The sequence below is a fragment of the Sciurus vulgaris genome (genome assembly GCF_902686455.1).
Source record: "Sciurus vulgaris genome assembly, chromosome: 1".
Classification (NCBI taxonomy): Eukaryota; Metazoa; Chordata; class Mammalia; order Rodentia; family Sciuridae; genus Sciurus; species Sciurus vulgaris.
Window position 1 is genome coordinate 5,171,716 of NC_136461.1, and position 18,858 is coordinate 5,190,573.

Genomic DNA, 18,858 nt, shown 5'->3' on the forward strand with positions numbered 1-18,858 from the left:
GCGCCCAGGGGGCGGGGCCGGGTCCGTGGCGCGCGGGGGGCGCGGCGCGACTGGCGCCCGGCACGCGGCTGGCCTCGAGACTGCGCGAGCGGCTTGTTGGTCAGGGCTGGCGGGCAGGGCTGGAGGGGCCGCGGCGGCGGCGAGCGTTCGGCCGGCCGCCCCGGAACGGTGCGCCGTGGCGCTGCCCAGCGGCCGGCGGCCTTTCCGGGTGCGCGCCGACTTCCAACTCGGGCGGTGGCCAGTCGGTCGGGCTGAGAACCCTGCCGAGGGCCGCAGGGGCTCGAGCTGCGCGTGCCGCTTGTCACCTCGGGCTCCGCGGCGCGTGGAGAAGCCCGAGCTCTGGGAAATGCCGAGGAGAAAAGTGCCCCTGAGATGAGCGCGGCCGCAGGTGGCGGGCTGTGGCGACTGGCCCTTCTCCTGCGCGGTGGCAGGACCGCGATGGGAAGTCCCTTCCTGCCGCCCACTGCAGCGTGAGCAGCCGGCGGCCGGCCGAGGGCTGTCAGCGCGCCATGGACCCCCGCGAAGACCTGGGAGCGCCGCGCGGCGGTGGTCGCCAGCCCAGGGGCCCGGGGCGGCTGTGGGGCCCCGGGGGCCAGCGGCAGGGGACGCGCGCGGAGAGCGGCCACAGGTGACGTCCCGCCCGTGCGCACCCGGCTGTTTGCCGCCGCTCCCGAAGCAGGCAGTGGGAAGGCAGGATTCGGGCCTTTTGTTCTTTGGTTATTAACCCCCGGCAAGCGCATAGGCAGATGCAGACAATTTAGGCCGAGATGGTCAGGGATGCTGCAGACAGTTGCCGGAGTAGAGAAGAAGGTGCGCAGTGGTGGGGGAGTTTGAGTTCGGGGGCCAAGTGGGGATGAAATAAGGTGGAGAGCGTCGGGTTCCCTACCTGTAAGAAAAGCAATAAGCCAGCACTGCCCGGTGTCGCCCGCCTGTAATCCCAGCATCTGGGGAGGCAGGATCGCAAGTTTGAGGCCAGCCTTGGAAACTTAGTGAGACCCTGTCTCGAAAAGGACTGGGTATGTTCTTCAGTGGATTCAATCCCCGGTGCCCCCGGCAAAAAAAAGCATAAACCGTGAACTCAAAGAGTCGATGTGCACAGAGATCCTGGAAAGTAATTTGCTGACCCTGGGTCGATGTGCACAGAGATCCTGGAAAGTAATTTGCTGACCCTGGATGTGGGACATTGTTATTTCTCATTTTTTATCTTCCAGGGAACAAGATCGAAACAGAGTTTCAGAAGAACTTCTAATGGTTGTCCAAGAAATGAAAAAATACTTCCCAGTGCAGAGACACAATAAACCAAGTACCCTAGACGCCCTCAACTATGCCCTCCACTGTGTACACAGTGTGCAAGGTAAACAGCTGCAGAGGAAGTGGCGGGCACAGGTGCGCCTTGGCCAGGAATGGGAGTCTCAGCTTTTCCTGTAAGATCTCTTGAGCACATCTAAGACTGATTTCATTAGTGTCTTGATTTTTCAAATTTGAGAGACCAGGAGAACTTATTTGTCTAACAGTTTAATAATTATGCAATATTTTGCTGATCTGTTGCAAGAGAGAATTCAGGATAAGCACATTTCGAAAACTAACTTTTTAAAGGCACATTGTATTCTGTGAAGGTTACAGGAGAAAACATGTTTGACTAAATATGAATTACCTTCCCCATCCTACACATGCTTTGAAAATGCAGTCATGATATGATAAGAATTTACCAAATAAAAAACGAATAATTGTAAACACTTTTTCCTTTTTCTTTCTGACTCTTCAGAGAATTTCATAAAGTCATATTCTCTTTAGCACAAAACTCTGCTTCATCTATAATATATAGTTTCTGAATGCTGAAGTAATATTTCCACCATAAAAATCGTGTATATCTGAAGCTTTTGATTTCACTAACTTGTTTCAGTACATTAAGTGAATTTTGCTTCTTATGACCTAGAACATGCAGAATCATAGAATTCATAATTTTAGGTTTGCATATTTGTCAGTATTTTAGGTGTAAGCAGAACATGATTTGGTTTGAGGGAGATGCTCTTAAGGTGTACTCATTCTAAGAAAGTAAGCCATCCTGGTAGTGCTAAATGTGATTTCCCAAAGATGCCATTGTCACTGGACTGCCTGTTTATTTCCCTGTGTTTCTTAGCAAACAGTGAATTTTTCCAGATTCGCAATCTGGGAGCACCTCAGGGGGAAGTGACTGTGTACAGTCTGAAGGAGCTGGCCACTGTTGCTTCTGAACACACTTCCAAGAACACAGTAAGAATCTATGAATGTTCTCATCTCGACCTGGGTGACTTTTCCTAAACAGCTTCTCTAGTTGCAGATTTTTTTAAATATTAAGTGAAAGTTTCAGGAGCCACAATTTGAGGTAAACAAAGAGAAGCTGCTCTAGAAGCATGGTGTGGCTTCTCCTGCCCTAGCCAGAGAATATCCAGAACCCCAAGCAGCTGTTTGTGTGCTGGGCAGTAGTTTCATGTGGTCACCAGCTGCTTTTATCCCCTTGGCATCCTTGAGTTTTCTCAAATTGAGGAAAAATGGAAGCTAATCCAAAATAAGAGGGAGGGGTGTTTAAAAAAGGAGAATAGAAGAAAAGTCAGTGGAGTGTACGAAGGGGAATGAAGGGAAGGGAGGAGGAATGAGATAGGGAAGACAGTGGGATGACTCTGACCTGACTTTCTGAGGTACATATACGAACGTACTGCAGTGAACCTCGCCGTCATGTACATCCACGAGACTCTAACTTAAAAAAAAAAACAAAAACTACAAGTAACAGAAAGATCAGTGGAGTAAAGGGAAGGAAATGGAGGGAAGAGAGGTGGGAAAGGGGAAGTACTAGGGAATGAATTAGAACAAATTATATTCCAGACTTTTATAATTATGTCCAAATGAATCCCGTTGTTATATATGATTAAAAATAACCAATAAAAAAAGTCGTACAGAGAAAACTTTTTAAAAAAGAGGAAAAAGTAATAATACTGCAAGGGTAATTTCTTGTATTTTATTCTAATCTCCAGATTATTAATTTCTATTTATATCATTCTTAATTCCAATACCTGCTACTTCAGGTCATTACAACTGGGTTTTATAGAATAGATGAGTTGAGATGCTTTCATTTTTTGTGAAATTTTGGAAGAGAATTTTTTAAAAATCTTGTCAACAGGGTAGTAGGCCTCATGTTTCCTTGATAGGGTGCTTACTTAATTTTATATTTAGACCTCAACATAATTGTAACTTAACAATTTCATGACATTGCAAAATAAACTATACAGTATAGTTTTATTGTAGAGCTTATTTTACTAACTGGTGTGTGCATAGTACTGTAGCAGGAGATGTGAAACTTTAAAAAAAAGTTTAAGAAAATATTTGCCCTCTAAGATCTTTCAAATAAAGCTGAAGAGGAAAACGTGCGACAGTGCTGGCAGTCTGGAACCACAGAGGGTCATAAACAAACCATGTTTGTGTCCAATGGACAAGCAGAGCTGTGGCACTGAGGGAGGAGCCTGCCAGGGACACCTCCTGAAGGAGGCAGGTCTTGGGCTCCTTCTCAAAGCACAGAACCTGCTGAGGAGAAGGCAGACCCCAGGTGTAGGGCATGGTTTGCAAAGAAGGAATCCAAAGCTTTTGTGCCACACGTGTGTTTAGTCTGTGCAGAAGGAGCTAGTGTATATTTTGGCATAGAAATCAAACCTTCATTCGGTGGAGGGGAGTGAAGGGAGGGGAAGGGGCATGGGGTAGGAAGGACAGTAGAGTGAAACAGACATTATTACCTGATGTACATGTATGACTGCATGACCCATGTGATCCTGCAATATGTATGACCACAAAAATGAGAGATTACACTCCATTTATGTGTGATTTACCAAAATGTATAAATGCAGTCTACTGTCATATACAAGAAATTAGAACAGATAAAAAAATAATAAAAGAAATCAAACCTTCAGCAGGTAAAAGTGCAGGTTTTGTGATAATTTCTAAGAGGAATGCTGAAAAAACTATTTTGGATGTTTTCTTGCCTTTTCAGGATTTGTATATGTTTTAGACTATTGATTATGGTAGAAATCTAGAAGATATTTTCCTTTCAGGGAGTATTTCTCAAGTATTATAACGTTTGTGCTTGTCTTCAATGCTTTCTCGTAGGATACCTTTGTGGCCGTGTTTTCATTTCTTTCTGGAAGGTTAGTGCACATTTCTGAGCAGGCTGCTTTGATCCTGAATTGTAAGGAAGATTTCCTGAAGTCCTCTCACTTTGTTGACCTGCTTGCCCCTCAAGACGTGAGGGTGTTCTGTGCACACACGGCTCAAGCTCAGCTTCCTTTCTGGAGCAACTGGATCCAAAGAGGTAATGGGCCCAGTGTTGGGATGTGTATCTTGCCAGTTTCATTGTTACAGACCTAGTACAGAAATTATTTACATCTATGTATTTATGTATTTTAAACTATAGTTTTTCTTACTTCTTTCCTTAAAAAGTCAGAATATGATGAAACAGCATTTTAAATGTTTCTAATAACAAAGACCCAAGAGGTTTATTTTCATATAGTAAAGTTAGTGTCTTAGATTATTTATTATAAATATAATTTGATTACCAGCATATCATGCAGCAATTTAGTTGCTAGAAAACCTGTTTCCTTTAATAAAATTAAGTGTTTTTCCTTCTATGTTGACTTCATGATTTCTTCACATAATAGATTTTACTTTAGAGACAAACTGATAGTTAGCTCCCTTTTCCAGTTTTTCTTCCTTGCTCCTAAAAGCTTATGAATCTCATTACTTTCTTTTCTGAAATGCTTGTCTATCTGAACCAGGAATGTGTAGTCACTTTTCTTTGTGACATTCAGTCCTGTGTGATCTTTAATTTGTTGTCTATTTTTAAATCAGTCTTTATAATTTATTTCATATTCTTCATGAAGTGTCTTGAAGAGCTTAATGTATATAAGCCTACTCTTTGATTCCAAACCCCTTAATTGTTAAAATAATATTTTAAAAATTGTGATTAAAAAATGTAGAGCAACTAGGTGTGATGGCCAACACCTGTAATCTCAGCTGCTCAGGAGGCGGATGCAGGAGGATCATGGGTTTAAAGCCAGTCTCAGCAACTTAGGCCCTAAGTAACTTAGCAAGACCCTGTCTCTAAATAAAATATTGTTTTTAAAAAGGCTGGGGATGTGGCTCAGTGGTTAAGCACCCTTGGGTTAAAGGTCTAATACCCAGTACCAAAAAGAAAATATAGCATAAAATTTGCCTTCTTAAATCATTTTTAAGTGCATAGACCAGTAACATGAAGTATATTTTCACTGTTGTGAAACAGACTTCCAGAACTTTTTCATCTTTCCAGGTTAATATATATCTTTTATTAATTTTTTAAATCTAATTCTTGGCCCAGTGAAGAAGCGCCTTGCCTATTTCTTTTTCCAATTGTGACCTTTACGCCATCTTTTTTGAATATATCTTCATAAGCTCTAGACAACAAGTCTGGCATCTTTGCCTCCTCCTAGCTCCATCATCTCTCCTTTCTCCATCTTTCAAAAGCATCGATTGCCTTTCTCTTCTCATTCCTAAATGCATATGTTCAACCTTTAATTATCCATGTTTGTTTCTTTGTTTTTCTTAGTCAATTTCATAAACATCTATTTAGCGGTCACCGTGGGCCAGGGACAGTTCTGAATGCTGCAGTACAGCTAAGAACAGGACAGACACGTCAGAGTGTTCTCCAGCTCCTTCATATTTTCCCTTTAGCACTGCTGTGGTCCCTGTCCTGTCTTTTCAGCCTGTTCATCTTTGTCGATTACTGAGATGTGCTCCTTCCATGTAAAAACTTAGTGTCTCCTGCAGTTTTTGTCTTTTGTACCTCATACTTGACTTATGCCATCAGGATCTGATACCCATATTGTTCATTCCTAATACTGTATTTCTGCCTCCGAATCTCAAGGATTCAAGATCATACTGAGAGCAGTTGGTGAGCCCTGAAACTGGCTGGGCTCATGTTGCCCCTTCTGTCCCTTCCTTTGAGCTCAGAGAACATTAGAGGGCACAGGAAGCAATGTTGTCAGCTGTGGACAGCCTTCTGTCCTACATCAGCACACGTTTCTGTGTAAGGCTGGTTGTGTGCACCTCTCAGAAGGATCTGACGATACTTACTGAGAACATACTTCCAGAAACAAGAAGAATCCACGCTTGCATCCTGGGTATCCAGTGCTTCGTGGGCTCTGCCCACTGGGATGGCATATTCTGGCTCCCAGGGTTCCAGGACTTGAGGTGAACCCAGTTGAGTTAGGGGCCTGGTGCAGTGTGTGACTGGTGAGCAAGTTCACATGACAGCAGAGGCCGATCCCCGATTCTCCTACAGTCCTCTCCTCGCGAGAGCAGAGATCCAGCCTGATTCGGTATTTTCGTTCTTTGGGTCTTCACCATTTATGCTACCATCAGTTTTTGTTTTGTTTTGTTTTTTAACTTCTCACAGTTTTCCATTGTTTGCTCTAGTGCAAAACTGTTTTCAGAGTTCTACCAGAGGAAATACAAATAGCAAACTTTTGCATAAAGGTTCAACCCCCTCATTTGACTCTAAGATAAGCAAATTTATTTCTAAATTGTCACCTTATATGTCCGTAGTCACTAAAATTGATGCAAACTGATGACATGAGGGTCATGAGAAAGCATTACTGAGAGAAGGCAGTGACACTGTAAATCGGTACAGTCTTCTATAGATTAATTTAAGAATACATAGATGGGGTTGGGATTGTAGCTCAATGGTGGATCACTTGCCTAGCTTGTGTGAGGCACTGCATTTGATCCTCAGTGCCACATAAAAATAAATACATAAAATAAGGGTATTGTGTACATCTGCTACTAAAGAATATATATGCTTTAAAGAGAATACCTAGGAATTATAAAATGAATATATCATTTAACCTAGAACACATCTTTCAGAGACTTACCCAAGGAAAGAATTTAAAGTAAAGGGGAAAAAGTCAAAGAGATGTATGTATCATAGAGCTAAATACTGAAATTAGTCTAAATTTCCACTTATTGAGAACTGGCCAGATGCTTACAGTGGGATAAACTATTGCCACCAAAATAATGGTGTCAAAGGACCACTGTGGTGGCATTTGAAGTAGTGAACATGGGCAGGCATGAGGGAAGAAGTAAGTCAGGTACCCCCACTGTCTGCCTGAGGGTTGCTGGGATAATACAAGGCCCTGAGCCAGGGAGAAGAGTCCTCTCTCAATCAAAAGCTGCTCTTTTAAAAAAACCCTCAGTTGTTGGCACGGCAGTAGTGGGAGATTGCTCATCTGAGGAAGCACGGCCCGAGGAGCTAGAAAGTGACCCTTTGTCTCTGTTTCTAGCATCACAGCATGAATATGCTCCAGTGAAGTCCTTTTTCTGCCGGATCCGGTAAGTGGAGGGGCTGTGGAGGCCAGAGTGCTCCTGGATACTCTGATTCATATTTAGCACTTATTCTGGTTCTTTTATATTCTGCCAGATTCTGTTGTAGATTAAAAAAAAAAAAAGATTTGCTTCTTGCCATGAGGAACTTGCACTTGGAATAAAAAGAGACATGCTCATGAGAAAACAAGATGATAATGCAGTAGGAAAAGTCAGAAAGCTCATTCTCCACCCTCATGGCACGTAGGAATCAGTGGATAGGAAGAACGTTTTTAAATGACCATTATTTGGTGTGCTTTATTGTTTGCTTTTTGTCTTTCAGTCACATTAAAAAAACTTTCCCCTACTCAGCTATATTTCAATTTTTAAATTTTTGAGGTTTTTTTCTTTCTTTCTTTACCCCCTGGGGCTAGGAACTGAACCCAGGGACCCTGTACCATTGAAATATATCTGCAACACTTTTTATTATTTATTTCGAGACAGGATCTCACTAAGTTGCAGAGACTGATCTCAAACATGTGATTCTCTTGTTTCAGCCTCTCAAATCTCTGGTGCACCACTGCACCCACTTAAGTAGCTTTAAAGAAAGCAAGATATTTATGTTTGTAAGAAGAGTTTAAAAGATCCAGAGATAGTGAACTAGAAGAAAATAGACTAGAATTTTAACTGTAGTTTATTTCTCATAGGGTTTATCAGTAATCCTTTTCATCGTCCAAGTTTGCTACAATATGGTAACATTACTTTCACAATAAAAAGAACATTTTTAAGATGGCATCATGATTAAAGCTGCTAACTGCTTTCGATAGTCATAGAGAGAAACCCTTATCATTGGTTAATGAGATTGCCCATGGAGTTTGAGATCGCCCATGGAGTTGGGGGCCTGAGCAGGTAGGACCTGGATGCAAGGAGGAGTGAGCCAAGGAAGGGCACGCAGGGAGGCCTGTGATGCTGCCCACCGTGCACAAGGTTCCTAGATCAGCATGCCCTGCAGGAAGTGCCCCTGCAGGTTTGTCAACTTAATGACTGTGTTTAGGTCCTACTTTTGAGCCAGACACAGTTACAGTGCTGGGATAGAAACACTTGCCCTGTGTACTTCTGTTCCGTAATGGGGACCAGAAACATGTAAATGTGTGTGTCCACTGGCACTAAGTTCTGCACAGATACTGACTCAGCAGAAGGGAGTTCTGGGCAGTGGAGAGGTTGCCCTTGTGTTCCAGGCTGCGTTGGTCTGATTTCTGTTGCTATTTAGAGTACCTGAGGCTGGTAAATTTATTTGGGTCCAAGTTCTGAAGTCCGGGAGCATGACACCAGCGGCTGCTGGGCCTCTGGTAAGGGCCTCATAGTGAAGGCACACTGGCGTGTACAAAGAGGAGGGACCAGGGGAACCAGATCAGCCCGTTCTCACTGAAACTGCCCACTCCCGCAGGAACGACACTGACCCTTCCTGGGGGTGGTCCTGGGATCTTAAACCCCTTGAAGCCCCACTACCTCTCAGTACCTTGCACTGGCATTTAGTGCTTTGGCGGTGACAAACCACACCCAGACGGTGGGAGGAGTAATCAAGGAACTCTCCTCTTAAGAAGCCTGCTTGCAGCCAGAGACCAGAGGAGGTGAGGTAGTGAGCCACACAGGAACTGTGGGTTGGGAAGTGTCTGAGGACACTGCTGCAGGCAGAGAGTGCAGCCTAGCACGGACTCTGCAGGAGGGGCAGCAGGGAAGCTCCCCAGCCAAGGCCAAGGAAGGACCAGGCTGCAGGGAGCGTTGCCTTCTGAACGGAGTGTTTAGTTCAGGTTCGTTACTTGCTTCAAAACCTTTTGCTTTGAGAGTTTTCTGTCCTAACACAAGAGTAGAGAATATACTTTAACAAATCAATATGTAATCACCCAACTTTAATAACTTGTAATTCGTGATTGGTCTACTGTCACCAGTTCCTCTGCTCTTCTTCCCCGAATTACTCTGAAGCACATCTCAGCTGTCATACGATTTTCTCTGGGGGTATTTCAGAATGTTAGTTCCCATTCATCTTTGTGATGCTCAAAGTGCCCTATGCTTAAATAGTAGGAAGCCCTTTAGGGTGATTCCTGTGCCCTGAGAGAGTGCCCATGTGGCTTCAGTGACCTCCTTTGTTTCAGGCATGGGATGTCCCAGACTTGCACTCAGGCAGTTCTCTAGGAATCCCTAGTTCCTGTGGAAAGTGGCATGAGATCTGGAGACCAACTCTGGATAGTAGGAATGGTTGCCATAGGGTTGTCACTGCTTCCAGGAATTTCAGTGCAGAGCCAGGCCATTTTGGATTTTTGAAAGGAAGCGTAATTTACATGACAAAGGGTTGTGTTGGCTGCTGTGGAGATACCGTGAAGGGAGGAGGCGGGAGAGCGTGAAGGTCCGCCTGGGTAACAAAGGTGCACGGCCAGGCCCAGGCCATTGTGGCAGTGTGCGGCAGAGACTGCACTGTGGGGTTACCACCAGGCTTTACTGGAGGACTCCATTTGAGGTGTGAGGTGAAAAGGGGGCAAAGATGACAGCAGGGTTTTCAGCGGGAGTTACTGAGGTGGAGGGAGTTGTAGGAGAAGCAGCTTCCTAGAGAGAGGCGGGAGGGCAAGTTAAGTTTGAGATCTGAACTGAGACCTTGAGTCTAGTTCAAGGGAAGTGTCCAGCCCAGAGGTAGGTCCTTAAGTTAGTGGCATAAGAACCCTTGGACTGAGGAGCCTGGCAGAGCCCATTGTAGACATAGGAGGGAAGTCAGGAATCCCTGTGGAGCCTCCAGCTGCAGGGCGGGAGGGGAGGACGCAGGGTCCTAGGAGTGGAGGGAGTAGAGGGGAGCCAGCGGGGAGTGTGTGGTGGGCAGGTCTCTAACAGCACTGAGAGCAGCTTGGGAGTAGTGGTCAGGAGCCAAAGTGGTGTAGAGAAGAAGTGCGCTTAGGTCAAGTGAAGTGTGGGAATCGGACCTTGGGCATATGAACTCTTGAGGCATGGTGGCACAGTCAAGTGAAAGTGTCCCTGGGCAGCTGGAGCGAAGACCTTCTAGTCGCTTACCTGACACCACCCCTCTCCTCAGATCCTCTGTGGGAATTAGGAGGAGCCACCTGCTCAGGGCCAGGGCTGAGGCTGGGAAGGGGAACTGGATTTCAGCCCTTCCTTTTTCTTCCCAGACAGGCAATTTGAAGGACAGAGTGCTCAACTGTCCCACTGAAGTTGTGAGACTAAATTGGTTCTTGGAAAGAGGGAGTAGAAAGGGACAGCTGAGCGTTGGCTTTGGGGTGTGATCACAGGTACTCAGCTCTCGGTGGGACTTGAGTTAGACCTATAAGACATGACTCCTTACAGCAAGAGGGAAAAGTCAGGCTGGGCATTTGGGGCATGGAGGTCAGGAGAAAGTCATGCGACGTCTGTTCTGCTTCTGCTCATGGGAACATAAGCAGTTCTCCATAAAACCTTTTATTCAGTGAACCAGTGAACAGTGGGTGAGTAGCTTTGCCTGAATATTGGAATTTTAAACCAACCTTGCCCTGCTGTGGAGAACAGGCTGTTTAGACATCTTAGATTTGATCATGTCTGTTTGGGAATTCCCCATGGGGCCTTCCCGGCCTGTTTCCCGGAGGGCTCCGGATGCATCAGGGCAGCACTGATCACCTTCCCTCTCTTCAGTGGAGGTGGAGGCAGAGAGCGCGAGAAGCAGTACTCCCCGTTCCGGATCATCCCCTATTTGGTTCATGTACATAGCTGTGCCCAACCAGAATCAGAACCTTGCTGCCTAACGCTGGTTGAGAAGATTCACTCTGGTTACGAAGGTAAGTCAGGAGGACCTGCATTTAGATGAAATGCAGAAATGCTGGCAATCGGATAGGAACATGGCAAAGCCTGTTCACTGCAGCCCTAGGGCAAAACAAGATGGCTCATTTCCAGTGGGGCTCCTAAACTCTGAGCATTCTAGCTGGTGTTTACTGATGTCTCCGTCACTGACCTTGACTTCTGGAGCAGCCGTCTTCACAGGTAGCATGGCCTCATGGTCTCAGCCTGGGACGTGGGACGAATGCACTGTCAGCCCTCCAGTCACTTCTCTGCTGGTGACCCATTCTGTGGCTTTTTGATTCTGTCTCTCTGGAATATGACACTGAAACTATTGCACAAAGAGGCCAGGAGTGAATTTGCATTTTATAAAAGTATTTTGAAACTTGTCCAGCAAGCAGAGCCCCGTTTCCAAACTCATGTGCCAGCGCAGGCAGCTCAGGTGTGGCAGGTGCTCAGTTGTAACTGACATGCCAGCCCACACAAACTCACATAAAATCTGCAGGGCTATGGGAAGACTTGTTCACACAGTGAAAGTAAGACAGGATTCTAATGAAAACAAAAACCCACTTTACATGTTCCTGATTGAGATACCCTACGCCGCAATAAGCACAAGAGGGGCCCAGCTAGCAAGAAGATGATGGAGTGGCGTGTGTCTTGGTGTCCTAAGTGGCTCTGACCTCTGCCTCCACATAAGGTTCTTACAAAAGAATCGCACCTGAGCAGGTATGATGCTGTAGATGCTCAGGTTGTTCCCTAGTGTACCGTCCCTGTGTTTTTCAAATCACAACAGGGAGCAAAACCAACAGCACCCATTTTATCAGCAAAGAACGTCCATGTGATACTAAGTGAATTTCAGATCCTTTGGTCACGTTGTCTACAACCACTGACCAGTGCTAAACTTTTCATTTACTTCTGCTTTAACCACTAGATTATTTGTGATGAGAAAACAAGCTGTTCAGTGGGCCCAGACTTTTTCTTTAAAATTAACCTGAGTGAGCATCACATTTGACTTGATCAAGATGTAGTTAATGAAAATTCTTATAATTTGCCTGTAGCTTTGGCTGCTAGAAGGCCTGGTCCCTAAGGGAGATTTCTACCATTCCATATAGTGATGTCACTTCCCTTTCAATACGTCAAGCAGGAGTTAGGTGAATGGTCAATTAGCTATTGCCTTTAAGTGGGTCTTTCTGTTTTCTTATAGCGCCTCGAATCCCAGTGGATAAAAGGATTTTTACCACAACACACACCCCAGAGTGTGTGTTTCTTGAAGTAGATGAAAGGTGAGAATCTTAAAAATTCGTTTGGAAAAGGTCTTAGAGATGAGAAGACATTCACATCAGGCCTGCGTGTGCGTACACCGTGAACCTGCAGTCCATCCTTTGCCTGCTAGGTTGTTGTAAGTTAGGTGGAAATCTATTCATGTTGTCTGATTTTTAACATAAACACCTTATAAATTTCTAAAAGGGATTTACAAAAGACCACATTAGATTTCATGACGCTGTGCTCCAGGTGGCCAGTGTACAAGCGTACAGTGAACCTGGGAGCCAGTTTTCCAGGAACACCTGTGATGTTTGATTAAACTCAAACTGGTCTCTAGCCTATCTGTTCCCACGTATTTTCAGTGGACAAGTGCTCCTCAAATCAGTTATGAAGTGGGGGGAAAAGCTCTGTTATTAAAGCTAAATTTATTTATTTTAAATATATATATTTTTAGGTGGACACAATGCCTTTATGTTTTTATTTATATGTAGTTCTGAGGATCAATCTCAGGGTCTTACTTGTGCTAGGCAAGCGTTCTACCACTGAGCCACAACCCCAGACCTCTTAAAGTTAAATTTATTTAAAGAGTTTTTCTTTATTTTAAACTTAAGTTTCTCCCTTTTTTTTGAGGGGGGGTGTGGAGATAATTTTTGTTATTCAGAGAATAGTAATGGTAGATATTAATTACTTACCACTGATTTTTAGTATCTTTATTTGGAACTATTAAACACCGATATTATATTTAGTTATATCTGCCATTTTTCCCATTTATTTTGAAATTTTACTTATTAAATAAATTTGAAAATCTGGGAATCCATGCACTGTTCCACATATAGTATAAAGTAAAAATGTCAAAAACCTGGGCATAGTTAATGATAGGTATTAATTTTGATTTTTTTAAAAAAATCTGAATGTTTGAAAATGTGTTTAATTATTGTTACCCTAAAACCAAACAGTAATTAATGAAATACTTTGTATAATATAATCTGTGTAAAGTTAGACAGTCTAAGGCTAATTCTGAAACTAGCTTAAATTTATTACATTAGAAAATATATGTGGATTTCTATACACAGAAAATATTCATGAAGTCAGTTTTTTCTAGGGCATTCTTAATCTTATTATAGTTTCCCTGTGAATGTATTAAGTATCCTAAAAGTGTTTCTGTGTCTACTTCATATCATCTTTGGTATCTTAAGTTAATCAGCTTTCTGTTACTGTGACAAAATACTCAAGATAATCAACTTGTAAAGAGGAAAGGTTTATTTGGGCTCAGTTTCTGAAGTTTCAGTCCAAGCTAGTTGGCTTCATTGCCTTTGGGTCCATGGCCAGGCAGAACATCCCTGCAGAAACAGGTGGTGGAGCAAAGCTGTGACCAGGAAGCAAAGAGGTGACAGGGGGCCAGGGTCCTAGGTCTCCTTTGGGGGCACACCCCAGTGACCCAACTTCCGTCCACTAGGCTCCCCACACTGAAGGTTTCCCTATCTCCCAGTAGCTCCCTGGGCTGGGGGCCAAGCCTTCAACACTTGGGCTTTTCAGGAACAAGATCCAAACCATTAACACTGCTGTATAAATTTGTAACCTGCTTTATTCATTTAAAATTATCAGCATCTATGATATGATGTGGGTTTTTTTTTAATGGCAACATAATGGACATCAGATTCCTTCTGAAGAACTTGCTGGAAACACAGATGCCTGGTCGTGCCAGGTCTGTCTACGGTTCATTCTGTGGGTGTCTATGATGCAGCTCCTCCGTCGACACCAACATTTACTGGGTCACGAGCCCATTTCCTCTCAGTGCAGCCACTGTGGTTGCTGCTTTTATAAGTGCTTTCAGGAACGACTTTCATCAATTTTTTTTCCTATTTAGAACTAAATAAAGAAGTGTTTTGGGGGAGGGTTTCGGTGGTTTTTGTTGTTGTTGTTGGCTTTGTTTCGTTGGGTTGTGCTTTTCAGAAGTAGGGTTGAGATCAGAATGTGAGGCAAGCACTCTCCTGCTGAACTGCACCCTCAGCTAAGAAGCATTTTTACAAGTGCATGAAGTTTAAGTTTCTTGATGAGCGTAATGTGCTGTGTTATGTCCGCATCCAGAGCAGTGCCTTTGCTGGGCTACCTACCTCAGGATCTGATCGGAACCTCCGTGTTAGCATGCCTGCACCCAGAAGACCGTCCCCTGATGGTTGCCATGCACCAGAAAGGTAGGACTGTTGGTCTGCAGGGAGCTCTCACTGCTGCCCTGCCCAGCTTTTCACTTCCTTTCTCGTGGGCAAGTAGCCTTTAACTAGGTAGGCAACGTGGTGAGACCCTAATCCAGTGGTTCTCTATTTTAACCCTCGAAAAAATTGACAGACGAGCAACTTAAAAAGGGCACTCGTAGGGACTGGGGTTCTGGCTTAGTGGTAGAGCACTTGCCTAGCATGCATGAGGCACTGGTTTCAATTCTCAGCACCACATACCAATAAATTATTAAAATGAAGGTCTATCAACATCTAAAAAAATTTTTTTTTTTTTTTTTTAAAAAGGGCACTTGTAATCAGTGTCTGTAAAGTCACTGTTGTCTTCTCATTTCATGTAGTCTTGAAGTATGCAGGCCACCCTCCCTTTGAACACTCACCCATTAGATTCTGTGCTCAAAATGGAGATTACATCATACTGGATTCCAGCTGGTCTAGCTTTGTGAACCCCTGGAGCCGGAAGGTTTCCTTCATCATCGGTCGGCATAAAGTTCAGACGTAAGTTAATTAGCTATAATACTATCTAAACATCTTTTTTACCAAATAATACTCTTTAGCCTGCTGACTGCCCCTTGAATCAGTTGACACCTGAAGTAAATAATGTCAGCCTTAAAGTGTCTTAAATGTCTGTTGCTGAGTAAACTCTGGAATATTTCCTTGATGTATTATTATATTGGCCAATAGAAACTTTTGCAGAAATTACCTGTTACCTAAAATGTTTGACATGTTAGATTGCAGCACACAAAGTTATCTACCTGTCCTTGTAATTAGGTTTAAAACATACAAACACAAACTGAAATAGGGAAAAGAAGATCACAGGAAATAAAAAATTAATATGGGTTAGGCATGAGTAGAGGAACTATGGATAAGGCTTTTTATCTCTGTTTGCTCTTTCTGTGTTTTAAAGATCTCCATAGCACATACAACTTTTTGTTAGCCTTCTGTTGTCAAATTCTACTTAGTGGTATCTGTTTTACTAAATCTTTATTTTTTAAAAATTAGATTCTTCGCTATTTCTTTTTCTGCCAGCATGAAAGACTGCTGTTCCCTGTCCATGCAGTGAAATCATGTGAATGGATCTGGAACAACCTGGCTGCCTGTGTGGCTAGGATACCCCTAGTCCCTTGAATTTTTGGTCAGGGTCAATTTTTAAATTGACCTGTAGGTTTTTTGATCTGGATATAAGTTTCTTTTTGATAGCTGGAGATTTGGGGTATTATTGTTTGCTTTTTAAGGATGGAAAGCATATTTACCTCTGCTTGTCATGCTGAGATCAAGAGATGGAGTTTTGTACTTCATTATACAACTTTGTGTATGTAAGCATAAAACTGAGAATAGCCAGGCACGGTGTGCACTCCTGAATCCCAGCTGCTCAGGAGACTGAGTCAGGAGGATCCTAAGTTCAACGTTAGTCTCAGCAACTTAGCGGGACCCTAGGTAACTTAGCAAGATCCTCTCTGAAAATAAAAAATAAAAACAAAAAAATAATAAGAAGAACAGTAGATCTACCAGTTAAACATATTTTGTCACATTTTAATATCACAATGGAGATGATATATTCCCTCATGATGAGAAAGGTCTCAAGGTTTCCCTTACCACTTTGTACTCTATTGTTGAGCCTTTGCAGAGCAGGTTTGGAACCTTAAATGGAAGGAATGGGCTCCTTGCTACCTAGCTTTGATACTGATTTGTGCTTGAAAACTAATTTAAAAGTTAAAACAGGAAATAGGACTACTAAGTACTGTTTGTGCTGGTGAGAGAGGACTTTTCTTCCCTTGGTAGGAAACCTATTGAGAAATGAAAATAAAATCAGAAAACTGCTTAGTGCAAATGTAGGGAACCCCAGCAAATAAGATTTTTCCCTGAAATATCTGTCCAGGGGTTGTTGATGTCTCCTGCCTGCAGGTAGTCCCTGAGAGAAATCCTAGATTACCTAAGTTATCCTTCAAGTTCTTTGATTAAATATGTATGAAATTACCTGGTATACAGTGAATCCTCTGAATATTGTCAGTATTTTTTAAGAAAAGTACACCACTGTTTACGTCTCAACATCCAAGATTATATGATGGAAAGAATTTAGAGTCTATAGGAATTACTCTTACATAAAATAGTAGTTGTTCATCATGTTTACAAAATTATCATTATTAACTTTGTTTCATTTATTTTTATTTTTTATATGGTGCTGAGGATCAAACCTAGTGCCTCACAAGTGCTGGACGAGTGCTCTACCACTGAGCCCACCCAGCCCTGCAAAGTCATTATTAATGCAGTATTCTCTCAAGTACTCATGGCTCGCCTGCCCTGGTGAGGCACCATGCTAGACCTGAGGGTGAGAAGGTAAACAAGTATTCTCCCCGCTTCATGGAACCCACACGTGTGTAAGTGGAGAGGCAGGACATAAAAACGGTGCTGTCAGGCCAGGCACAGTGGCACACACTCTAATCCCAGCTGCTCAGGAGTCTGAGGCAGGAGGAGCGCAAGTCAAGGCCAGCCCGGGGAACTTGGTGAGACCCTATGTCAGAAAAAACAAACAAACAAAGGCTTTGCCGTACAACTGAAGTCCAAGGAAGAGTGACCACTGACACAGGAAGGGAGCTGTTGGTGTGTAGCAGGAGACCCACCCACATCTCTGGGTCCTTCCTGGCAGCTCTGTGGGCAGAGCTGAGGTGCTGAGGTCTCTCACTTTACAGATAAAACCCATCCTGAGAGAACCAGCTTGACTGTCCCAGAGGTCACTTAGGGAAGAAGCAGGAGCGTGACTTGCTTTCTACTGCTCATTCCCTCTGTGCACATCGGCCTATGTGTCATGGCGTGTTGGCCATCACCTGCAAGTTAATCAGTTTGATTAAAAATAGTCTTGTAGAAATTTTCTCAATTAAGAATGTTTAAATCTCAGAGTATAACACATGTCTGTTCTGTTTCCATTTCAGACACTCACTCAGAAACCATGTGACATACTTGTGAAAGGTTTTCAAGCTCACAGTGCACAGAAAGATGTAACATGTTTTGAGTCAGATAAACTATTATTTCCAGACAACTGATGGCTCATAAATTCATTCATTCTTGTAGCAAATACTTTGTGGATGTCTGCTGTGCTTCAGGAGCTGTTCTTGGTGCAAGCAATATAAGGGTGAAAAAAAGACAGAAACCCAGCCCCGTGGAGCTTCTGTGGCAGTGGGAACAGTCAGGGCACAGACTGGCAGGCAGTTCTGGGAAGGCAGTGTGTCAGGTTTTGAGGCAAGGCACAGTCTGCCGTTTACAGTGTGTCCTGCTGTGCTCAGAGGTGCTGACTGGGACCTATTCTGGTCTAGGTGCTACTGGGCACAAAGGCAGATAGGGCTGCCGCTACGCTGTTGTGCATGATGAGTTAATGGTCCCCAAATGTCGATTCACTGCTGACTACTTTTATGACACTGCCAACATCCTATGATCCTCTGATGATAATTTCTGCCTGCCTTTGTGAGGGTGTTTCAGGTTTTAGGCATCTAAACTACATGTTTAAGTTGTGAGAAACAGACTGGGAAAGAGAAACGCTGGCTCTGAGGTCAGACATGGATTCAGACCCTGGCTTTGCTTCTTCTTGGTTGCATAAACTTGGGCACGTCCCCTAGACGCTTGTCTCCTCCCAGTGTACGGTGCGTGCATGGGGTGCTGGATGTAGACCCAGGGCCCCACACACGCTGGGCATGCTCTCTGCCACTGAGCCATGGCCCTGGCTCTCCTCTCACTTTTAATGTCAGCAGCACCTCCTACTTCGTAGGATGCAGTGAGAACAGATCTGACTCGGTAGACCTTATTAGACCTTGCTTTGCCGAGGTCCCAAGAGGCAGAGCCATGTGGTGGCAAAGATGCAGACCCTGGGGCCTAGACTGTGTCCCTTCACGAATCCCTGTTTGCCCCTTACTGACTAGGTAACCTGGGAAGGTGGTAATTCCAGTGAAAGAAATAACACTTACAAAGCACTGGGAACAGTGCCTGGCACATCTTAAGGGTTCTTCTTATTGTATACTACAAAAACTAGTACGATTCTTGTCACATAGGCGATCCTAAATATGTTCATTTCTTTTCTTTGTTATCTTTGTTGGCATGTCTGCCATTCACTATACTCGGCTAATAGATTTAAAAAAATTTTTTTAGTTGTTGATGGACTTTATTAATTAATTAAACAATTTATTTATTTATTTATTTGCGGTGCTGA

The 18,858-nt window shown here is 43.7% G+C and overlaps 1 protein-coding gene across 3 annotated transcripts in view; it reads left to right on the forward strand.

The window, feature by feature from the left end:
• Positions 1 to 85: 85 nt before the first annotated feature.
• PER3 (period circadian regulator 3) overlaps positions 86 to 18,858 on the forward strand; it is a 49,806-nt gene continuing 31,033 nt past the window's right edge. For 2 of the 3 annotated variants that reach the window (XM_079133819.1, XM_079133818.1), the window contains exons 1-10: positions 86 to 628; positions 1,212 to 1,354; positions 2,141 to 2,253; positions 4,135 to 4,336; positions 7,338 to 7,386; positions 11,026 to 11,168; positions 12,371 to 12,449; positions 14,087 to 14,134; positions 14,518 to 14,624; positions 15,002 to 15,158. In XM_079133819.1, the coding sequence (XP_078989945.1) occupies positions 510 to 628; positions 1,212 to 1,354; positions 2,141 to 2,253; positions 4,135 to 4,336; positions 7,338 to 7,386; positions 11,026 to 11,168; positions 12,371 to 12,449; positions 14,087 to 14,134; positions 14,518 to 14,624; positions 15,002 to 15,158 (1,160 nt within the window). In that variant the 5' untranslated portion in view covers positions 86 to 509. The remainder of the gene's footprint in view (positions 629 to 1,211; positions 1,355 to 2,140; positions 2,254 to 4,134; positions 4,337 to 7,337; positions 7,387 to 11,025; positions 11,169 to 12,370; positions 12,450 to 14,086; positions 14,135 to 14,517; positions 14,625 to 15,001; positions 15,159 to 18,858) is intronic. The other variant, XM_079133820.1, reaches the window with a different exon arrangement.